At 34.5% G+C, this 20,222-nt stretch overlaps 1 protein-coding gene across 2 annotated transcripts in view; it reads right to left on the reverse strand.

The window, feature by feature from the left end:
• The window catches only part of KLHL1 (kelch like family member 1), a gene marked incomplete at both ends in the record, with an annotated part of 232,836 nt that overhangs the window by 150,098 nt on the left and 62,516 nt on the right, over nucleotides 1-20,222 (reverse strand). The window contains one exon of one of the 2 annotated variants that reach the window (XM_082753436.1): nucleotides 7,248-7,430. The exons of the other annotated variant lie outside the window; for it this stretch is intronic. Coding sequence (XP_082609562.1) covers nucleotides 7,248-7,430 — 183 coding nt within the window. The remainder of the gene's footprint in view (nucleotides 1-7,247; nucleotides 7,431-20,222) is intronic. 2 annotated transcript variants of the gene reach the window in all.

Consider the following 20,222-nt stretch of genomic DNA (forward strand, 5'->3'; position numbering starts at 1 on the left):
AAAGGTGTCTGTTATTACAGCCAGTACTTTGAACTCTGTGCTGTTTTGAACCAGTAGAGAAATTTAAAAAAAGAGCGAGAGAAGACAGAAATATGAATCCAAGCAAATTATCAAAATCTGGGAATGGGCAAGAGAGGCAAAATGTCACAGTGATGAAAATAGGAGCTGATGAAGATCCGTTATGATACAAATACAATGCAGAGCTCAGTGCTTTTCTCCTGAAGAAAAAACACATCTTCAGACATAGAATATATATTTGAATGTATCATAAATAATCCACTATGATCTTCTACTGGTGTGCTTAATTATTACATTTATTCACTATAACTCCAAAAGAACAAGTGGTAAAAAGCTTTCAGGAGAAAGAAAAGTTCAGTTTTAGCTCCTTTGAACTATCAGAAGAGATGTCAGAAACACAGAGCTCAGGTCTGATGAAAGTACAGAGGTAGATCTATGAAGTCATTAGTGAAGTCATTAGAATAAATGACTGCTTAAACATTTCAATTTTTTTAGGTCTATTTGTCATCCTCCCCTTTTATTCTAGAACTTCTTTGTACAAAGACAATACAACATAGCATCATTATTAATTCAAATTCATTCCTCATTCCTCCATATAGTTCAGTTTGGTCATGTCCTTGTATGTGATCTTCAACCTCTTTTTTGGTGGTACACAAGTAAATGAATGAGATGGCTCTTAGACTCTAACCTTCTCTGCACAGACTTTCCACATACTGTGTCATCGGCACCAGTTCCCTCAGATGGCTTAGGGCATCTCAGTTACCATCAGACACTCGTGCCTAGGTAACTTACACTACAGACCTTCACTGATTACAGTAACATTACACACATGGCAAAATTGAAAACAAAATTTAACTGAAGTACCAACTTCAGGTTTTCAAAAATAATCTTCAGAATTAAAGGCCAATTTATGCTTGTGCAAAATCTTTAAATAGTACACAGTTATATGAATTTAAGATTTTTTATGTCTTATATACAAATAAAAACAGAAGAGTTGCTTGTGGATACAAGAAATACCTTTGAAAGTATTAATGCCATTCTCAGTATCAAGAAATATTATTAAGAAAGAAAGAAAGAAAGAAAGAAAGAAAGAAAGAAAGAAAGAAAAAGAAAGAAAATGTTAGCAACTACATTTGTTTTCATGAGCATCTGTTACTGAGTAATGCAATAAAACAGTCTTAGGATATTGTGCTTTCCGTTTCTTTCAACTCTTGCCTTTATACCAACTTTCTTTCTCTGCCTTTTTTTTAAGCTCTCCTCCAAGCTTAACATCTTATCTTCTTTTTTGAGTTCTCAGTTTCTGTCTCAAAATTTTAATGATGCCATTATTTTCATAAACTTCACCTCTCTGTAGTAGCACTCAAAATATATTGAAAAAGTGGGCCTCTCTCCTTAGAGAACTAAAATAGAGAACATACATTGCCGTTTGCTGAAAAACATTTATTAAACTTATCAGGATGATAGCAAGTAAATGCTATGCTACATTAGAGATGACTACCTATAAAGGGTTCAGATTAATTTATTTTAGTATTTATGATGAAAAAAATAAATTTTGAGTGGAAAAATACAAACATGTTTTTCACTTTCAATTCAAATGCTTGCAGAAAGCTTTGAGTAGCCATACTAAAGCATTTATTTATTTGACATATACCCCCTAGCCTTCTGTGCCATACAGACTCTTACTGCCACAGTAGGAGTACCTCCTGCACCTTATCTTAAACATCAGGGAGAGCTAAAATGCCTACATTTATTTGATATTAAGTAAAATCATCTGAACAACTCAAGATTTCTCATGATAAGATCATCTATAACTGAAAATTAAAAAAAAAAGGCACTTGATTTCTTGGTTTATTTCCATTCAAAATCTTTTTTTTTTTTTTTTTTTTTTTTTTTTAATTGCAATATTTAACCAAGCGCAGTGAAAGTTAGAATTGCAAGTTGAAGATGTAAGTCATTTTAATATATTTTTTCATTTTTTGTTTTCATTGATTTTTCTGTTTATATTACAATTCATTCCCTGTTATATCTGCTTTTTAATTGAATAAGAATTGGTAGATTCTAAGCTTAAAACATTTATTTTCTGCTAACGTTGATTATTGTTTTAAGCAGTCAAATTCTAACTAATGGTTTAAACTGGAGTCTGAATTTAGAGCTGCCTGTAACATTTAGGCAATGCTGGCTGAGGGCTTTAATGAACTCTCCAATGCAAATCTTAAAGGTCTATGAATCATTTACCTTGACTTTAGCTGTTTTCTTTACAGTATTTTTTTGAAGTTTATTCAGCAGCTGTATGGTACTGAAACTACAGTATTGAAACACCATGCAATTCGAGTGAGTTACACTCACTCAAAACATCCAAATTATTTGTGGCAAATCTACATTTTTATTTTAATATTTTATAAATGTTAATAAATTACATTTTAATATTAAGATTATTGCTTATTTAAAAAAAATATTTTACTTTTGATTGCTTTGACTTTCATTTTTGCATCACTGTAATTCTGCACAACATCTACTCCCTTTGTGTGTGTGTGTTTCAGATGACATTTACTAGATGCAATCTAGTTGCACCTGGAACTAGACATCTAGATGCAACTGCAAGTGGCTGATTTCAACCTGGATACAGGTAGAAAGTGTCAGAATGTTTTTATTTGTTTGTTTGTTTTGTAACAGCAATGGCCGAGTTCCTTTCAGGCACTTTCAAGTTACAGTACTTCAAAGTTCTTGTCTTAAACAAACTATAATCTAAATATGAAATGCAGAAAATGAGAAAAAAAAATACACTATGCATCTCCAGCGTGAATGGAGAAACTGAAAACTCTATGTTAATAACATTATTAAATGAAGAGAGACTGTTAATAATGTGACAGTGTAACAGAAGAAAGGAGAAATTAATTAAGCATTTTCTCTCTTTAGGGTATATTACATTTTTACATTTTATTATTATTTCTACATGTTAAATCAATGCAGAAATAAAATTGGATTTTACTTCTTTTATTTAAATGTCATTTAAATGTCATTTACTTTACCCCTCTGAAATGGCTGTTACAGAGGTCTTCCTACTTTCTCAGTATCCCTTCTCATCATTACAATACGGGAGCCAACAAAAAGCTTCAGTAATAATAACTTTAAAGTTGTTTGAGTCGCCAAAGCATTGAAAAGCTGTTATAACAAGACCAAGCGTTTGGTGTGGTACCTCCAAGTGGGAAACTATTGCTCCACGATAATGTTTTATGATCCATCTTGTAGTGTAACATTCTACCCTTATTTATGAGGAATAAAAATGTAAAAAAGAACAAAAATGAAGTAAATAGCAGTGCCAAAAATTACCTCGTCAGCATTCAGGCCATGGCCAGAGCTTGCCTGATATTCTTCCTATGAAAGTTATTGGAAGATAGGAAAAAATAATTACTATGAGGAATTAAACTAGAAATGATACAGTTTACAAACTGTGGAGGTGTATAGAGAGATCCACAAGAACTAATAGCAGAATAACTATTTTTTTTTGTCTTTCACTTTACTTGATGCAATATCCTGGCATTTTTTTTAACTGAATTTTAACTTTTATAGAAATAGAAATATTGAGATTATATGATTACATTAAAAAAATATCTGCTTGTTTTTTACACTGCCACTTTGATTTTTTCTACATTGGAGGAAAATCATAATTTTAGGCAATAATTTTGAGTATTTTGTTTTTATTAATTTCTATTAGCATTCAGTAAGAATGATGGTTTGTAATATGCTTTAATTTGCCCCAAATAAAATAATTTTAGGAGGATCTTTGTTCAAAAGGGTTGATTTTATCTTGGATAAGATTTTACAAAGTTTGTGCAGGAAATGTTATACTTAACCTGTTCTACTGAATTTATAAACTCCATAAATACCAGTTGTCTATTGCTCTGCAAACAGTCTTATTATATGTTTTTAGGAATACAATATAAATATTATCTATCCTACCTTCCATAAAACATTAATTAGAGGGGGCACTCTGCTGGATATACTTCTGAATACCCTTGGAAAAAAATAATAGACAGGACCTGTCAATGTTTTGTTTGTTTACATAGTCTGCTTTCAGGTCCTTATGTAGCAGGATGTATAGGGTATGAAATATCACTCTCGACAGAGGAAGATGTACTCAGCGAGCAGTTAAGTGAATTAGATGAGTCCATAGGACCACGTCCATAGGACCACGTATTCAAAGAGGAGCGGCTGAAAGAGCAATGTCACTGAGAGGATGTTCTCTTTTCTTTGACAGATAAAATGTGGGATGTTTCTCAAGACTGGAAAAAAAGATTATTTCCATGTCTGTCCTCAGGAAGAAAAATGTGGGTAGCTATAGTCTGATTTTCCTGAATCAAAAATATCATGGAGCAAATCTGAATAGAATCTACATGCTGGATCACTAAAGACAATGAGGACAATCATAAACTGGAAGAGGATGCCAAAAGAGTAACCTTCACAGATGCCACTATTTAATGACCCTCAACAGGTCAATCTAACTTTGGACTTGGGCCTGCTTTGAACAGAAGATGTTGAATCAGACTCTAATAGTTCTCTTCCAAATAAAATTATATTCTGATATTGTTAACAGCCAACGTAAAAATAAGTAGAAAGCCTTATTCTGTGCTTGTTCAGCTACACCTGTCTAAAACAAAATAGAGCAAGCACTATAAAATAAACAGAAAATTCAGAACACCCTTCTCTTCATTTTTACTTGTTGGACAACATTCCAGTTTATTCAGAACATAAGGTTTTCAATTCTTCATAATTCAAAAGCTGTTTGGCCTATTCTTTGATAACTAGTCTTTTGACTGCAGACTAAAGAGAAGTAGAAAATCAAATAGAAAGTTGTCTGAAGGTTTATTAGAAAATCTAAATCAGATTTTGGTTATTATTTCATGGTCAATCCTCTTGTTATTAAGGTATTTGCCCAGCTCCAGAAGGATTTAGATATGCTGTAGAATTGAAATGACAAATGTGAAATTAAATTTACTACTGACAGGGAGGAATACAAACATGAACAGCTGTCTTAAAAATATTGGGATGAATTAACTAAACTAATTAAAAGAAAAACTTGCAGTTTACTCTGTCTCTTTCTCTACAAACTATGCAGTTTAACAAAATATATAAAATAGGCAAAAAAATATACTGGTAAAAATATAGTTGAGTATTTTAAATAATCTATATTTAACAGGGCAAACTACCTATAATATTCCTGTGTATCTAATAAGTGTTTTTTTTCCAACCAGTTTAAGAATGTAGATTCAGGACTGTATTTGCTTTATTTTTTTACCACATCTGTGTTGGAAAATATGAAAAGCAAAAACAGACCAAGTAACTGTCAAGGAAGAACAACCAATTTCTCATGTTTTCTACAAAATTCCATTCATTCAATAATGTATAGGGATGTAAAGCTGGACACAGATTAGAAGACCTTAGGTCATTACCCCTCTATTTCTTTTTTCTTGATGGAAAGCACCTTAAGGCAAATCCTGCAGCTCTGGAACACTGTAAATGTAGACGGACAGCAAGACTGAAATTTAATATTATTCTCTTTGTACTTGATATACCCATAAGGGAAAAATCCTGGTGTTTCAGATAAAAGTAACATCAGCTGACAACTACCAGGGGTGCACAAGGTGTCAGATGCATTTTAATAGTGGCAAAAAGCCTGGAACACAGGAGCAGAGTCAGTTACCAGCTCAGTGGGTAGAAATTACTGGGGTTTTTGCTGCATCTGGGAATCTGAGTATATCAGGCCAAGAAAGAAACAGTAAAAATGGAATCTCTAACACTATAGAACAGAACCAAAATCTTAAGAATGAAAAGAGCTGAAAGAAGAGAAGAAAGATTTCTATGTTTATTACAGCTACTAAACTGAAACTACATGGATTCTGCTTCAGCTGGATCAATCTGTTATTGCTTGTTAAGTGGTGTTATTTTCTCATTCATTTTAATTACTGGGGCTATTTAAATACTTTAATGAAGGTTCCTCTTTGCTTTTACTGATTAGTATTTGAACAATACTTTTGAATTCTCAGCTTTACATATTCGACTTCTTCTTTTTTTCCTCATTATGGAAGTTGGAATATATAATATGCAAACTTTCTGTAAAACTTTCTGTGTCCATCTTCACTTGGGAAGAAAGAACTTTGCAATATTCAAGTTGACAAGATGACCTTACTGTATTCCTCTATACCAGAAAGTTAATGTATGAATTCAAAAATACTTTGGCTGTGTTTAGGATTTCCTGAAGAGGCAACCATAGTCCTGTTCTGGATTTACTGCCTCAGCTGAGAAACCAAAGCACAGGCAAGGAATAGTTCACCTGTAGGCTGCAGCCTTCAAGAGAGTTTTATTGCAAAAGTATTCGCTTTTTTTTTTTTTTTCTTAAAACTCTAAAGCATGCTGTGTATTTTAATCTAAATTTTAGGAGTCCATTTTCATTTGTCTGCATGAAGTCAAAGACTACAGCCAAAATGAAAACCACAGCAAATAATAACTGTTTTAAATTCCAATTACAATCCAGCATCAAGCAGAGTTTCATATATACTGGCGATTTTAATACCAGATACATAGAATGGCTTGGGTTGGAAGGGACCTCAAAGATCATCTAGTTCCAACCCTCCTGCCATAGGCAGGGACACCACCCACTGCATCAGGTTACCCAGGGCATCATCTAACCTGGTATTGAACACATCCAGGAATGGGGTAGACCATTTTAGAATTTTGAAAATGATGATATATTCTTTTTATATTTATAATTATCATTCCAAGTAATTAAGGCATTTTAAAGTTAATTCAAATAAACAATTTCTATGAAGTTGGTGTTCAGTGTTATTTTACTATACATGTCTAAGATGTATGACAAGCTTATTGGTGTGTCATGATCTCAAGCTAAAAGTGTTCACTGTATCTCTACAGCATCTAATTTCAGAAACTTCCATTCTACTCACAGATGAACACCATCAGAACACGGAGCTTGTCACACCCACAATAGAAAGTTTGCTAGTCGAGGGCTACTTGAACTATTGAAATCTGTGCAAAAGACTAATACCTTGAAAGGCCTAACCTTCAAATATTACCTTCTGCAGTCACTTATTTTTGTGTTGTACAAGAAAAAGAGGGAAGCATACATAAAGGGTGACAGAAAATCCTGTTCTAAGGAATAAGCAGATACAGAATCTTTACTCTCATAATTTCAATATCCTGTGTTTACATCCTACCTGTGTGCAGGTATCTTGCGATTCCCAGCAATCAGAATAACGTCACAGAGCTGCTGTTGCTTCAGGTAGCTCTCCATCTTTCTGAAGGTTTGCTCAGCATGGTGAACAGCCTGGTAGAATTCCTCAGAACTACTCGAATCCATGTCGCAGTGAGGTGACAGGGGATGGCTGGCTGCTGACAGTCTGAAAACCACAAAAGAAACTCTGTGTTGATAAGATGTGACCAAAACATCTAGGTGTTGTCTAGACTTCATTGCAAACTTCTAGAAGATATGAGCAATCACTGCATCTTTCCCAATTCTCATCACCAGAAGTACAAGACGGAAAATTTTTACTGCACTGTAGGTGACAAGTTGTAAGTCTTTTGACAGTGAAAGAGGGCTTTTTGTTTGTTTGCTTGTTTGTTTTTTAGCACAGACACAGAAATTATGTATTTCTTTCTTCTTTGATAAAGATACTAAAAATACAAATACAAACAACAAACAGATGTTTAGTACATTCATGTTAAGGTTGACACAACAGCTGCATCTTCATTATCAGAATATGACTGGGCACTTTAAATAATTTTAGCAATTTTTAATTTTAATAATTTTAATAATTTAATTTTAATAATTTAAAATTCTTTTAAAGAATTATTTATTTTTCTATTTCATCATTAATATGCATCCACAAGATAAAGGAATAATGGAAAAAACATGGAAATTTTACCAGTTGGGAAATAAAATTAAAACTTCAAATGATTTTATATGTGATGAATTGGCAATATTTCCATAATGATAAAATACAGACCAACTTTTTAGCTAAAAGGCTTATTAATGCAACTTTAGCCAGCAAAGACAATGATGTCTACAATTCCAAAAACTGAAAAAAAAAAAGAAATGGGAGAGAAATGGAAATGTATTTTCATTTTATAAATATTTCATATTTACTTAGTGCAAATTTACTCAGTTCAGCAATTCTGGTTCAGAACTTTACTGAAAATACTAAAATTTGCTAGCAATTACTAGCCTTTGAGGAAACTATGTAATTCAGAATAATTCCTGACACTGACAAGCCCCTTCTTTTACAAATAAATAACAAGATTGTTTCAAATGAAAGCCATAGGATTTTATGTATCTTGTGGTGAGAGAGTGTCAGTAATTTGGATAATGTCCAGTAATAACATAGCAGTTTCATTACATAAACTTTGAGAACAGTATTAATAGAGAACAGTATTAATAGACCTATATAATGCAGTCGGCAACCCTGGTGCTGGAAACATTTGAAAAATGCATAAGGATAATTAAAAAATCAGCTGTTATTATGATATGAAATACAGTTATTTAGAAAAAGAAATCTTTAATATTTTTATTGACTTTTGATGGACTATAATATGGTTTAGAAAAATAGTATTTACTTTTGACATATACCATTGATTTATTTTTGAATTATTTTTTGTACAAAGGTGTTCTGCATAATATCTTACGGTTATTGTATGAGGGTCCACATGGGAAAAGAGGAAAGGCTAGTTCATCCTTCTGTCACAGTAATTGCTACATTTCACAACCTTCCTTTAAAGTAGTTGTAAGCCTGAATAATTGGAGGTGGCCTGCAGATAATTTTACACAAAACCAACTCAGTTACCACTGTATCTCACCCCCTGATCTGTGTCATATACAAGTATTAGAGTAAGTTACCTTCTAAAATTATTACCCGCATTAATGTCACTTGAATAGAATTAAATTGGACCATGAGAAATCATCATTTATCAACAGAAACAGTTATGAATTGGTGATTTAGAAAATAATATTTCCTTAATTCTGTTATATTCACCTTGTTATATGTGCAAGATACCTCTTATGAGGTCCCCCTAAAGAATACAATAAACGTATTATTTCCATAAGTGACATAATCTGCTTATATGTGTTCCTGTCCTATCTGGACTGCCAATCATGTTGAATGGAAATCCAAATTTATTTTCTTACCTTTGGATGATCAACAAATATATAAAAATGATCAACAAATATATAAAAATATAATATATAAAAATGTAAAGATGGAGCTCATTAGTATGGGTAGTGGGAAGAGATTTCAACTTTTTCTCTCAATTATTTTCCCTCAGCTTTGTTGTGGCTGTATGCATGCTTCTTCAGTTTTATTGCTGAAGAATTAGAATGACAAGTAATTTACAAGAAATAAATCAGTGCCTAATAAATGAGGTTGGTAGGGTTAAAGAGACACATTTTTACTCTTCCTCCAAGGAGTTTAGACATGTCAACAGCAACAATTCTGAGAAACGAAAACAACAGGAATGAGCAGGTCTGAATGGATTCATACTGTTCGTTAAATCAGAATTTGGTCTAAGTCAGCTTACAGTTGAACAGATAAGGTATTAATCCTGCCTCTTGGCTATTCTAAACATGCTATGCTTTTCAGGTCAGAAAAACTTCTGTTTTTATGCTAGTTCTGTATAGTTAGATTGGGCTGAAATGAGATGTGTCATTTTGTCTTTGAATCATTACACAGCGTTTGGCACAAATTTTGTCCTCTTGCCTGCTTGCCATTTATAAACAACACTTTCTACCCTCAAATTCATCAGTATATCTGCCACTTAACAAGTCATTAAATGGCTACTCAAAAACAAGCTCTGAAGACATTTTGAATTACTATCCCAAAAACTAGCACATAATAAGCTTAGTAGAAGACAATAAGTTAATCTTTTATTTTCTAAGAAAGCCCAGATAAAAAGTCTGCTACTGATCCTTTTTGAGAAGCTCTTTTTCACTACAAATGCTGTCTGCAATATCAATCCTTTAAATTCAATTGGCAGCTTGTTAATGTAGGAACCAAAGAACTTCAAAGAGCAAAGACCACTCATTTTGTACCAGTTCATGAAAAGCATTTAGAGGTACTTATGACCAATTAGTGATATAAAAACAACATTTCCTGTTTGCCTATATTGTTTTTGTCGAGGTGCAGGAAATCTGAACCACATATTCAATGAGACGCTTGTTGATTGCATTCTGCAGGAAGCCCAGCACAAATTCATCTGAAGAGTCTGAATTGTTCAAAACACTTTTTAGTACTTTCATACCTTAGAATGGATGGAGAGCTTATTTTGTAATCATTGAACATAAAAGACTCCAGAGAAGCTTTTTCCATAATTTTTTTAATTGGTAAGTGCAAAACCTGAACTTACCGTGGGGGTGTCAAACATTCATTACAAAATTTCAAACAGAACAAGTGTTCAGTCTAAGACACTTTTTATGTTTAAACAATTCAGTTAGCAGTAAAGAAATAAGAAAACCAAACCTTCTACAAATTTATGACCATGATACTGAAGGGATACTACAGGTTGAAAAAATTAAAAGGGCCACAATAATTATCAACACTGCAAATGACCAATAATCTCAAATGTTTCCTTAAGAAATTGGAAACCAGAATGCATACCAAGTAAAACGGGAAAAAAATTACCCCAGCAACTTTATACAGACTGATTTTCAGAGTTCAGGATGACATGCTGTCCTCAAAAAAGAAATGGTTTAAGAAGAACCCAAAAGTGTTGATGAGGAAATTCAGTCTTAGAGCCTTCTGGATCTTAGTAGGGAGAAAACAGAAATTAAAGTTTAACTCTACAGCATCTGACTACACAGTGTTCCTCTTCTGAGAAAAAAAAAAAACATTTTGATTTGAACAAGAGTGCTGTTCTCTAATCAACTTTTACCTCCTCGTTACTTTAAAAGAACAGGTAAAACAGCAGTAAAATCCCAGTATAATTGTGTGTACTGATTTTTCCCTCAATTTAACATCTCTTCATCCCACTGTAAGGAAGAAGGAAAATGCATCCTATCCAAAGGTCTCCTAGAGACTGGTAATATTGACCAAGTTCACCTTTAAGACCTCTGGTCATTTTGTCCAAGTTTAGATTTATTCAAGTGGAGCAGAAATAAAACATCGGAAGATATCAACATATCTACAATACCAGTTAGTACCCTACTGTTATTATGTAGGTATCTAGTCTGCTCTCCCCTGCATCTTGTACTGTTGTTCACTCATAAATAATAACATACTACTCAGCCTTGATTACTGGTCATTGACTTTACACACATAAATAGGCTAGGACAGAAATAATACAAAAATGAAAACCCTTCACTGACAATAATGCTGACAGGGAATTAAAGAGAAAATACCAGGAAAGACGGACTTCAGAGGTACAGGTAAAAATCCACTCTTGAGTTGCAAAGGTCTGAATAAAGAAATAGTAAACATCAGTAGTTAAATCTGTATTCTGAATAGGTATTAAAAGGAAAAACAACAACTACAACAAATTTTGAAATAAGAGAATTCATATAACTTTAAACTGTATTTCTCTTTGAAAAAAGAGGCTTAGATTTAGAAATGGTTTTCATTCTTCAGGTGCAGAAAAGCATAGAACTTGAACACCATACAGAGTACTTTACAGAACACTTGGGTATTTCGCTCACTTAATTGGAATTTATTTCTCATGCCTTCTATTGAAACCCTGGCCTCAACTAAAGAATTCTTTACTCAGAAAATGTTATATGATTTCATTGTTACTGTAATACAAAATCCTGCTGTATTTTACTTTTTTTTTTTTTCCCTTTTCATTTATGCAGGATTGATCATGCAAAGTTATCCCAGCACAGTTCAATGTCAATGAGTATATACAATTTGGTAAATAAATAATAAAGCAACAATAACAACAACCAAACCAACCCCTCCCCCAAACAAACAAACAAACAAACAAAAAAACTATGGCTTTGCTATTTAAAATCTGCAACATCTGCAAATCTGCAAAAGTATAAAAAGAAATAATAAATGTTATTGTAAACTTAAGTAAAAACGCAAAAAACTTCATAAATTGTTCTCTAAAAATTGTTTACTGAATGCTTAGGAATCAATAAAATGCAGAACTGCATTTACCAAATTGAGATAGATTGTCAAAAGTCATGAATTTCATTACCAATCATTTGCAAAAATGCAAAAGAAACAGTTTTATAAAGCCTTTAAACCATTTTAGCAAAGCAATGGTAAGGTTGAAGTTCTGTTTGTGATCAAAAGACATGCTTTTCACTATGCTACCAGCAATTATATTTGCATCTGAGGGTTATACTGGGAGTTTCAGCAGAATGTTATAAATTTATTTTATAAAACACAGGTAGAATAGCAGATAAAAAAATTACCAGAACATCAAATGGGACTTTTTCGTTTACACTAATTCAGCTCAGAGATGCATTATTGCTGTTTCTGAGATTCTTTTTCTAAGCAAGAATAATATTTTTAAAGAGAGGCCGGTGTGGATGACATATTTGTCATTCAATAGATAATGTGTAATCTGGGGATCAAAGGGTGATACTACAGGATGAGAAAACTAAAAGGGCGACAAAAATTATTACATCATAAATTGCATTACTACTCATAGTGAAACTTATTCTTTGGACACCATAAAGAAAAAATACAGACACTATGTACAGACTTATACATGTGTGTATGGACATACAGTCTGTATGCCTAGCAAAAATATATATTATTCCACTGTTGTTCTGCATATCTGCACTTCTTATGAGTTTTACAAGCCTCCATAAACAAAATACTAGCTGCCAGTTTATCATGTGACCTCAGACAAATTGACTGAGCAGTCCTCCTGAAAAATAAGTAGGACACTAAGAAGGGACCACTATGCTATACTGAAAATGCTTCTATGAAGAAAAACATATTTACTTCTTTAGTAGCTGAGAAAAATAAATAAATAAATAAACAGAAGTAGGGTTAGAGAAGAAAGAGCTTGTTCAGACTGTAATTTTTCCAGGTTATCAGGTAGCTCAGTTATACGCCACTCTCTCACTCCCCTGGTCAAAAGAACAGGGAGAGAAAAACATGTAGAAATAGGCTCATGGGCCTAAGGACAGGGAGATCACTCACCATATAGTACGACTAGCAAAACACATTCAGCATACGGGGATTAATGTAATTTATTGCCTACTAATAACAGACTAGAGAAGTGAAAACTGTCAGCAAACTAGAAACACTTTCCCCCATCCACCCTCTTCCACCTCTTACCCCTTAGCGGCACAGGGGAACAAGGAATGGGGGCTGCGGTCAGCCCCTAACACTTCGTCTCTGCTGCTCCTTCACAGTCACTCTCTGCCCCTGCTCCATGTGGGGTCCCTCCCACAGGATGCTGTCCTCCCAGAACTGATCCTGTGGGGGCTTCCCACAGGCAGCAGCTCTTCAAGAACTGCTCCCACATGGCTCCGTACCACAGGGTCCATCTATCAGGAGCAAACTGCTCCAGCACAGGTCCCCCATGGGCAGCAGCTACCCCCAGACTCCTGCTCCTGCATGGGCTCCTCTCCACGGGCTGCAGCTCCAGCCCGGGGCCTGCTCCTGCGGGGGCTCTCCATCGGCCGCAGCCTCCTCCAGGCCACATCCACCTGCTCCACTGTGGGCTCCTCCACAGGCTGCAGCATGGAGATCTGCTCCATGTGGGACCCATGGGCTGCAGGAGAACAGCCTGCTCCACCAGGGGCCTCTCCACAGGCAGGGGAGCAGGGAAACTTCTGCTGCGTACCTGGAGCACCTCCTGCCCTCCTTCTGCACTTAACTTGGGGTCTGCAGGGCTGTTTCCTGTACATGTTTTTATTCTTCCCTCCCAGCTGCTCTTGCAGTTTTTCTTTTTCTTAAATTTGCTTTTCCAGAGGCCCAACCAAATCCACTGGCCAGCTGCAGATCCCTTTCGGAGCCAGCTGAAACTGGTTGTGATCTGACATGGGACAGCTGCTGGGCTCCCCCCACAGGGGCCAGCACTGCAGCCCCCCTTGCTACCAAACCTTCACAAAATCTTGTGACATTTTCCCAATACACCAATTAAGTTAATTTGTTCTCTTTCTTTCTTTCTTTCTTTCTTTCTTTCTTTCTTTCTTTCTTTCTTTCTTTCTTTCTTTCTTTCTTTCTTCCTTTCTTCCTTTCTTCCTTTCTTCCTTTCTTCCTTTCTTCCTTTCTTCCTTTCTTCCTTTCTTCCTTTCTTCCTTTCTTCCTTTTTCTTTCTTCCTTTCTTCCTTTCTTTCTTTCTTTCTTTCTTTCTTTCTTTCTTTCTTTCTTTCTTTCTTTCTTTCTTTCTTTCTTTCTTTCTTTCTTTCTTTCTTTCTTTCTCTTTCTTTTTTCTTTCTTTCTTTCTTTCTTTCTTTCTTTCTTTCTTTCTTTCTTTCTTTCTTTCTTTCTTTCTTTCTTTCTTCTTTTTCTTTCTTTTCTTTCTTTCTTTCTTTCTCTCTCTCTCTCTCTCTCTCTCTCTTTCTCTCTTTCTCTCTTTCTCTCTTTCTCTCTTTCTTTTTCCTTCCTTCCTTCCTTCCTTCCTTCCTTCCTTCCTTCCTTCCTTCCTTCCTTCCTTCCTTCTTTCCTTCCTCCCTCCCTCCCTTTCCCTTTCCCTTTCCCTTTCCCTTTCCCTTTCCCTTTCCCTTTCCCTTTCCCTTTCCCTTTCCCTTTCCCTTTCCCTTTCCCTTTCCCTTTCCCTTTCCCTTTCCCTTTCCCTTTTCTTTCTCTTCTTTTTTTTCTTCCTTTTCTTCCTTTTCTTTCAGAATAGGCAGACCTATTCTTACTCTAAATAATGTTTCTATGCAATAACAGAGAAAAGATGCTGACTATCTGCTGGATTGCTCTCTCTCCCCCACACAGCTAACAGCGCATTCACAGCCTTTTCAGCTTTGCATGCCCATGTAGAAGGAATATTTTGTTCCAGATGGTCTTGGAAACCTCATGATTAGAGAAATGAATATATACTTCTCTTAGATACACTTGGAAATTTACTGGTGTGTTTTCCACATTCATATTTCTAACAGTCTTTTGTCGTGTTGAATCTTGCTGGAACAAAATATTCTTCTACAGGGCATGCAAAGCTGGAAAAGGCTGTGAATCTTTACTGTGTGGGGGAGAGAGAGCTTCTTGCATAATTATTTAGAGTAAAATACTATTCTGAAAGAAAGGAAGAAAAGGAAGAAAAAAAAGAAGAGAAAGAAACCAGGAAAGATGTCACAGGAGACCTCAATTTTTGAATACATATCCTACTGGAGAACAACTGAGAAGCTCAACAACCTTTCCCTGAGTTATTCTTAGTATTTCTATTTCTAGTTCAAGTCTCAAGGGAGCCTCTTTCATCAGAGTATGGCCCAGCTGCTTTTCTTTCCTCCCCTCTCTTTCCTTTTAATATCAGAGAAGTAGACAAAATTCCTACTGCAAGGAATCAGTTTAGCTTCAGACCAGGAGTAAGGCTACTGCATCTTCTGACATGCATTCTTTCCTCCTCCCTCCCAGTCCCAACAAAATCATTATGCTCTTTAACCATTCATTTTCAGTTATTAAAGATTTTGACTCCAGGTATGAATAATAAACAAATAAATCTGTGTCACTGACCATATTAAATTCCTTATATTTACCATACTTCTTGCTTCCCGTTACATACGTAATATAAATAAATACAATAAATAAAAAGGGAAAAAGGAAAAAAAAATACTGTTAATTTGTTGATTTATGGTCTACAAAGGTCTTATGGCAGACAAATGCATAAAGCAAGAAACCCTAATACATGAATCAAGTATTCATCAAGTATTCATAGTGCATGCATACTTTAATTACCCAATTGATAATGTAATAGGGAAACACTGTCTTCATTTTGAATACAGAATTGTCATCATAAAACTTTTTTAACACTTTGGTTAAATATTTTCTAGCATATTTGATTCCGCATTTCTACGAAAAATTGAATGAAAAATATTATGACTCAGAAATTCAACATTCCAATTTCAACTTAAACTCTACTTCCCTGCATAAGTTGAAGGCCTCCCATTTCTAAAATATAACACCAAAATTATATTCCTTATACATTGTTCTTAACACAATTTTCTGAAGTTTATTTTTATTCATTTCATTATTATAAATTTTGTGGATTCCTTTTAAATTACTATTTTTTTTTTCACCTTCTTTGATCCTCTCCATTAATGAATGCAATAACAATTAGATTCAATTACAAAAATTATCAAATAACAAAATTTCATGAGGTAGCTGTTCATGGCAGACCTAGACAAGATAGGTTTAAGTTGAATGAGAAAGAACTTTGTCTCAACTGTAGAAATTACAGTGGAAGTTGCTAACTGGAAAGTGGGACAAAGGGTAAAGATTGTCGTAAAAGATCTTAATACTGCTGTCCTGAGTAGTTAAATATGACAGGTTGGAGATGTATTGACCTTTCTTCTTGCAGAAGTTACGTTCTCATGCGGATTACTCATTCCTTTGGCTTAAAAGTAGCAATAAGTAAAGAGGTGCAGGAAGAAAACCAAAAAGCAGCTACAATGCTGGAAATGAGAGGTGATTCTTTTTCCTTTCTTACCAGCTCAACAAATTTATGGCATTGCATTTTGTACCACAGTGTACTATCAGCTGAGAAGAACTAGCAAAGACACAAACCCCAGGTAGCACAAAACATAGATTGCCACACTTTTCTTGGAGCCAAGTGGTTGTGATGGCTTATTCCAGATGATGATCTGCACTGAACTTTTTTGAATTTCTTAGACTTCTCAAACATAACATACCAAAACAGTTCTCCTATTACATTACAATAACTCTCTTATCCCCCAACGCTGTCTTTTACTAGGTGGTGAATGTCAAATGTGCTAGCCCTTAATAACATAAAAAGTGGAATGAGTTTAAGCCTGAAGATAAAGTTGAATGGATATTGTTATGCACAGTCTTAATGCTCCTAGTGGAGGGGGAAAAAAATAATGTGAGCAGCCGCAATACTGTCCTTCCATCTCTACAAAGAGATTCAGGTCATGTGCCTGGTACCAAATCTGCTTCTCACAAACAAAAATAAACTTCCTGTGAGGCCAATTAAAATTTAAAGTATGGTTGTTGGCGGTGGTGGTGGTGGCGGTGTTTGTTTGTTTTTTAAGAAATGATAATTTGATGAATGATTAAAAGTAGTTTGAAGACAAAATACAGCTGTATGAAAATTCATGTGGATAGACTAACTTTGCTTCATTTAATAAATAAGAACTTATGCTAACCATTTCAGAAATTCTTAACAGAATTTCTGTTAACAGAAATTAAACAGAATTAAACAGAAATTCTGTTTAATTCTTAATCATTTTGCATTGATTTTATTTTTGCATTTTTTTTTTTCATAATTCAAATTCACTTAGTCATGAGTAAGATTAAGAGTTTTGCTAAGTGTGATTTTAAGTCAAGTAAGTGAATACAGAGAATATAACTAAGGCTAATAACTGAAAGTGACAAACTGTCTTTGATAACAGGGTCTTACCAAATTTTACTGGCTCGACAAAATAACATTCTATGGAAGTTTTATTATTTCAAATTATAAAAATATTATGATAGATGCAACTCTATTGTATTGACTTGAATTTCAGAATTTTGTCATTGAAATAATGAATATGCTATACAGATACATGAAATTCTACGCAGTAGAATTTTATATTGACTAACGTACTGCCAAAGGAAGAGCAAATAAAGAGCATAGCTTCAGACAAATATAACAAGGAACTAATATCAGATTAATATTTTAATTCAGAAGTTCTGCACATAAAACAACTTGTGCTTTTATTATTACCTATCATTTATGCACATACTTCCCCTCAAAATGAGAATTTTACAAATACAGGAACTGAAGATTGTATATTCAGAAACTGCTGAAGCAAAAAACACTCAGGAGACTCCTCTAATATCCTGTGGAGGGAAAGCTTCTGTACCTTTCAGACAACTCTGCCTCTAAATTATTTAGCTGCAGATACCGATGGTGTGTAATTCTCCAACAATAAAATTGACACCAGTACCACTGACATAGTAGCACTCTTCTGTGTTAGCCCTATAATTGCTGTAGGAATAATGCAGATTCAGATCCTAAAAGAATCATAGAAGAAATAAGGTTGGAAAAGACCTTTATGATCATCAAGTTTAACCATTAACCATTAATACTGACAAGACTCCCACTAAATCATGTCCCTAAGCACCGTATCTACACATATTTTGAATACCTTCAGGGATGGTAACGAGCAGCCCCAGATACTAGTGGGAATACCAATAGAGGGAAGGAAAAAATAAAAAAGGAAGAGAAGAGGGCATGCTCCATTTTATGGAATAGGAGAGACACGATTCTAGCCACAGACATAGTGGATACCTTTAAAATTACTCTTGCTTCCTTCCTTATAGCAGTGCTGAATTTTCTGAATGGATGGATTATGTTATGCCTAAGAGAGGTGCTACTGAACTATATTGTTATGACAAATGGCTATATCTATATTAATAAAATAAGTAAATTAGATGACATAGTTAATCATTCAGAGTGTGCATGAAGATGCAGATAAACAAGGATGCCGACATGTTTTTTATTGCAAGACATTTTCTTCCAGCATTTGATTTATGATATAGGTACTCTATGAAAACAGAAATCACGTATGTGAATGATGGTCATGGAGTACAAAAAAAAGAGTAATGGAGAAAAAAAAAAAAAAGCAAGTGCTGTATTACTATTTTATTTAGCATATAATCCAATAAAACTTCAGTGTGCTACTACTGTACTGTACAATACTACTATATTGTGTGTTACTGTATTGTGTTACTGTATAGTTACTGTATTCCACTTCATAGATAGGATGTCAGAACTTAAAACACCCTATGACTGCAATGGAAATCATATTAAAGACCACAGATAGATGACTCCTTGCAAAATCCCAGTTCAAAATGTTGTTTAAGTACTGCACTTGATGAAGGGGGAAATCAACTCACACACACATAAAAACACACAACCACCCCACCAACAACCTGTATGAATTATCCTTCAAACATCCTGTTGCAAGGCAAGCTTTTAGGGAGCTTGCACTCTATTCAGTAGCTAGCAGCATATATCTCTTCCTGCTATTCGTTACAGACCAGTAGAGTGTCACATCTTTGGGTGATGCTCACAGATCTCACAGTCCTGACATGCCTGCCTGCATCTGCAAACCAGTGGGAAAGATATGTCTGAAAAAAAGGCATAAAGTGTATGCCATTTTGCCACCTTGTTTTGAATTGTCAATACATTTTTTACTAATTTTGAAAACAGCAATTAAGAATGAGAATTCAGAGGATCGTGTCTAAAATAAATTTCACAGATTCAGCTTCTACGCTACAGGATCACTTCAACCCTGGGAACTGAACTGGCAAACAATTTAGGACTACATATTCTATAACAACTCACTCTTATTAACCCTGCTCATAATCTAAGCTATGTTCTTCATAGTATGTTCAATATGAAAAAGGTCAAATGACTTTTACATACATGTATGCTAGCATAAAATCCTAGCCACTAATATTGTTTTGGTCTAACAGTCTTTATAAAAGCAACTATTATCTACAGAGTCTGAAAACAGGCAGCAAGAGTGATGTGTTAGACCTCTGAATTCAAACACAAATAGAAGTTAAATACTGCCCTTAATCTGCAAAATTGCAGGTATGGAATCAAAACCACTATATAGTTACATCAAGCTACAGGGCAGCATGTGGCATAATTAGTGCCCACCTTATACAATAGAAAAAGCATGATTTTTTAATATATATTTTTTTAATTCCTAATCATTTCAGTACCACGTTATGTTTGTGATGTATATATATATATTTTTTTACATATTTATCTGAAGTCTGACCCAAAACGAAGCACGAAACGCAGAATTCAGATTTTCTTATTGCATCCGGGTCTGGGGCCCCCAGCACAAGAAGGATGTGAACCTGTTAGAGCAAATCCAGATGAAGGCCATGAAGATGATCAAAGGGCTGGAACATCTCTCCTATGAAGACAGGCTGAGAGAGCTGGGGATGTTCAGCCTGGAGAAGAGAAGTCTTCAGGGCAGCTTTTCAATATGTATAATAAAGATGGAGAGCAATGTTTTGTTTGGGAACATACTGATAGGAAAAGGGGGAATTGTTTAAAACTAA

Source organism: Aythya marila (assembly GCF_965140915.1).
Source record: "Aythya marila genome assembly, chromosome: 1".
NCBI classification, from domain to species: Eukaryota; Metazoa; Chordata; class Aves; order Anseriformes; family Anatidae; genus Aythya; species Aythya marila.